At 41.4% G+C, this 3482-nt stretch overlaps 2 protein-coding genes across 2 annotated transcripts in view; one reads left to right on the forward strand and one right to left on the reverse strand.

Moving 5' to 3' along the window:
• Positions 1-570, reverse strand: part of LOC111661085 (uncharacterized) — a 1211-nt gene extending 641 nt beyond the window's left edge. Inside the window, exons 1-4 of the mRNA XM_087176129.1 lie at positions 506-570; positions 373-424; positions 139-289; positions 6-54 (exon numbers count right to left, since the gene is read on the reverse strand). Of these exons, the coding sequence (XP_087032255.1) occupies positions 6-54; positions 139-289; positions 373-406 (234 nt within the window). The 5' untranslated portion in view covers positions 407-424; positions 506-570. The remainder of the gene's footprint in view (positions 1-5; positions 55-138; positions 290-372; positions 425-505) is intronic.
• A 2092-nt stretch (positions 571-2662) lies between these two features.
• LOC111661079 (uncharacterized) overlaps positions 2663-3482 on the forward strand; it is a 1453-nt gene continuing 633 nt past the window's right edge. Inside the window, exons 1-3 of the mRNA XM_023414543.2 lie at positions 2663-2810; positions 2894-2947; positions 3032-3183. Coding sequence (XP_023270311.1) covers positions 2908-2947; positions 3032-3183 — 192 coding nt within the window. The 5' untranslated portion in view covers positions 2663-2810; positions 2894-2907. The remainder of the gene's footprint in view (positions 2811-2893; positions 2948-3031; positions 3184-3482) is intronic.

The following is a 3482-nucleotide window of genomic DNA, read 5'->3' on the forward strand; positions in this document are numbered from 1 at the left end:
CGCACAGCGACCACGTACTGGTTCACGGCGTCGGCGCTCTGAGAGATCTTTGCGCTGCGAGACAGAAAAGAAACGGTCAGTAAGTGAAAGGTGTTTGTCTCTGATGTCATTCAGCTTCTTCATCCAGTCGTCTCTCACCTGACTTCCTGTCCCAGCTCCGACGCTCTGATCTGCTTCACTGTGTCTCCAGCCGTCAGCGTCGCTTTAGCAACATAGTCCCAGAAAGCCTCTTCCACCACCTGCAGCTTGCTCCTGGGCGGCTCCTGCCACAGGATGTTGGCATTGCAAACTGCAGAAGAGGTCAGAGGTCAGAGGTCAGAGGTCAGACAGTTACTGAGGTTCACATGGATCCAAAAGAGAAAACTCACTCACCAGAGAAAAGTGCGAGAACCACAAGAACCTTCATGACTGAACTGGAACTTAACTGCTGGATAAAGAATAAGTTAATTAATATTAATTAAGAGTTAATTTAAACATGGAGATATTAAATAATGACATGTTTTACCTTCAGAGCTCGTCTCTTCTCTCTGTGTCTGAGGCCTGTGACGAGCTGCCGGACGCTCGCAGGTTTTATAGTGGTGTTGAAGAGTAAAGTCCGTCTGTCGCTGCCTCGCTGGACGAGTCCTGTCACTGCTGTCGCTACACGTCACGGCGTCGCTGTCATCGCTCGCTCGTCTTCAGTTCAAACTTTCCTCTGACACGTCAAGTGATTCAGTCATTTCCGTTTATAAACAGAAGTTCAGCAGCTGAGAGTCAAACCGATGATTTCAGAGTTTATACTTTGGTGTTATTGTTCATTAGTGTTTGTGATATTAATTATTAATTTCATTTATTTTTGTGTGGTTATGGAGCGCTCATATTAGCACCTGTTGGTATAATTATAAAAGTGAACGTTATAAATCCTTTTGTTAGGAAAAGTTTCTTCTTTCACATGTTTTTGACTCTTCAGTGAAAGTTTCTGGAAGAATCGGACGAAGTGAACGAGACTCGTCCTCTGAGACTTTCAGTTTGTCTCCTGATTCACTGCTCGCATTGCACACTTTTATCTTTTATTGCACACATTCTTTGTCCTTCTTACCCACAATGCAACTCAACCGCCAACAGTTTGAACATAGATTGAGCTACAGGGGTCAGTTACACTCAGCTCTCTCTGTTCACGTTTAACAGACACAGTTTCCTCCAGAGCCACAAACGGTTTTCACATGTACAGTCGGACTCTGGGAGCTGTGATGTAAACACACAGTAAATCACATGACCACAAGACAAAGCAGGTCAGTCGGTGAATGAAAACAGAAGAATCAGTTTTTGTCTCTATTCTTTAAGTCTGTCTTCTTGTTTCTTTGAGGGATATAATGTTAATGTGTGTTTCCCACCTGACCTCTGGTGACCTCTGAGTGACCTCTGGTGACCTCTGAGTGACCACAGAGCACCGTCACCACTGAGTCACAACACTTCACCTACAGCTGTAACACTGATATTATATGGTATTTTAATCAGAGTGAGACGTCTCTCTCCAGCTCCCTGTTAATCAGTGTTTGTTATCAGCCTGAGGAGGAAACAAACCTTGATCATCTGCAGGTCGGAGGAACAACTGGACCAAAGTCCTGCTCACACCTCGCTGACCTACGAACCCCCGACAGCAAGACCGACAACGCTGAAGTAAAACTACAGAGTAAACCAGTTTTAATTGGTAACAGAGTGAAATATTAATAATCACATGATCTTACTCTGAGTTTCTGTCACACATGAGAAAACAACGTTCACGTCTCATTAAATCAACTCTGGGATTCTTCTGCTTTTATTCAGATGTTTTATAGATGATAATGTTTGTGTGATTGTTCAACAGTTTATTAATGTGATCAGTAATAAATTATATTATCAACCAGTTTAGTTCAGTTTTAGTTGATGTGTGTTTGTGTCTTATATTTTATATAATAGTACAATATTTACTATTATATAAAATATATATACAATATGTTCCTTTTTCTTTTTTAGGCTTTTTATCAACATGATAAAGTCTGGTCCTCAGGCTGTGACTATAACTATAAATATAAATACAAATATAAATATAACTATAAATATATATACAACTATAAATATAAATATAACTATAACTATATTACATAACTGACTTTAACTAACAGATGGATCTCCAGGACGTGGTTCATTCTTATTCCCCTCAGGATGAACTGTAATAACCTTGGTGATCAACTTTTCTTCTTATGTCATCATCAGGTCAAAACATACATTTCTTCATTATTTTAAATACCTACAAAATGAATAACATTTAATAACATAACAACCTTTAACATGGAAAAAAATGGAAGAAATCTCAGGAAGAGAAACGGGAAGGAAACGCTGAAAATAAAACTGAAAACCAAAACCAGACAGATGTAAGATAAATGATTAGATTAAACATAAAAACATTGAGACATAAAATAAGAATAAAAGTGAATGAGAAGCATCAAAACCCTGAGAGCAAGAAGAGATGTGTGTATGTACATACAGATGTTTGAACATACAGATGTGCACAGTGTCACACTGAGCGATTCTTTATCTAGAGACTCAACAGCAGCTGGTTCCTCAACAAAGACTGAATTTACTCTAATAATCAGCTGTTTCCGGTGTAAAGCAACATGTATGTGATGTTGTGTCAGACGTGTTGATGAGGGTCTGATGTGGAAGCAGCAGCAGTGACAGCTCGACACTCGGCTCTGGACTTTACTCTGTTCTCGGATCAGCTGCCTATAAAACCTGAGCGGTGAGCAGGACGCTCAGACTCCCGCTCAGGTAAACTCAGGTAAGCTCAGGTAAGACACCGCTCACCGTCACTCCTGCTGCTCTGAGACACGACAGAAAAGCACAGAGAGATAATGAGCATGTTTCCTTTCAGCCGCAGAGACAGTCATGAAGCTCCTGGTGGTCCTCGTCCTCGCCGTGTTCACAGGTTCGATCCCCGTTTCTGCTGGAAACTTTTTCTACGTGTTAAAGATTGAACATCACGTGACACTCTTCTCTTCTGTTCCTTCAGGTTGCAATGCAAACCTCGTGTGGCAGAATCCCCCCAAACACCAGGTGGACATGGTCAAAGATGCTTTCTGGGACTACGTTGCCAGGGCAACCATGACCGCCGAGGACTCCCTGAAGCAGATCCGACGGTCTGAGCTGGGGAGGGACGTGAAGTAAGAAGTGATGTTTTACTGTGTGAGAGACAGTGAGAGACAGAGTGACCAAACAGCACACTCAGCGACATCAGAGTCAATTCATCAATCAATCGTCAATCAATTTTCTCAGTGAGCCCCGCCCACTTTAGAGCAACAAGTAAAAAAAGATGTTAAAACTGATTCAACTTTAACTGAAAGTAGGAAGCTGATGGAGAAAAAGTTTCCAGGTCCTTTAAAAAGAAACTTTTCTGTTGATTTAGTTTGTAATGTTTTAAAGTCAGATTTCACACACAGACTTCCTGTCTCTGCAGCAGCCTG

The sequence above is a fragment of the Seriola lalandi genome, unplaced genomic scaffold (assembly GCF_002814215.2).
Source record: "Seriola lalandi dorsalis isolate HSWRI2012SDOR001 ecotype SW California unplaced genomic scaffold, Sedor1 jcf7180002054533, whole genome shotgun sequence".
Lineage (NCBI taxonomy): Eukaryota > Metazoa > Chordata > Actinopteri > Carangiformes > Carangidae > Seriola > Seriola lalandi.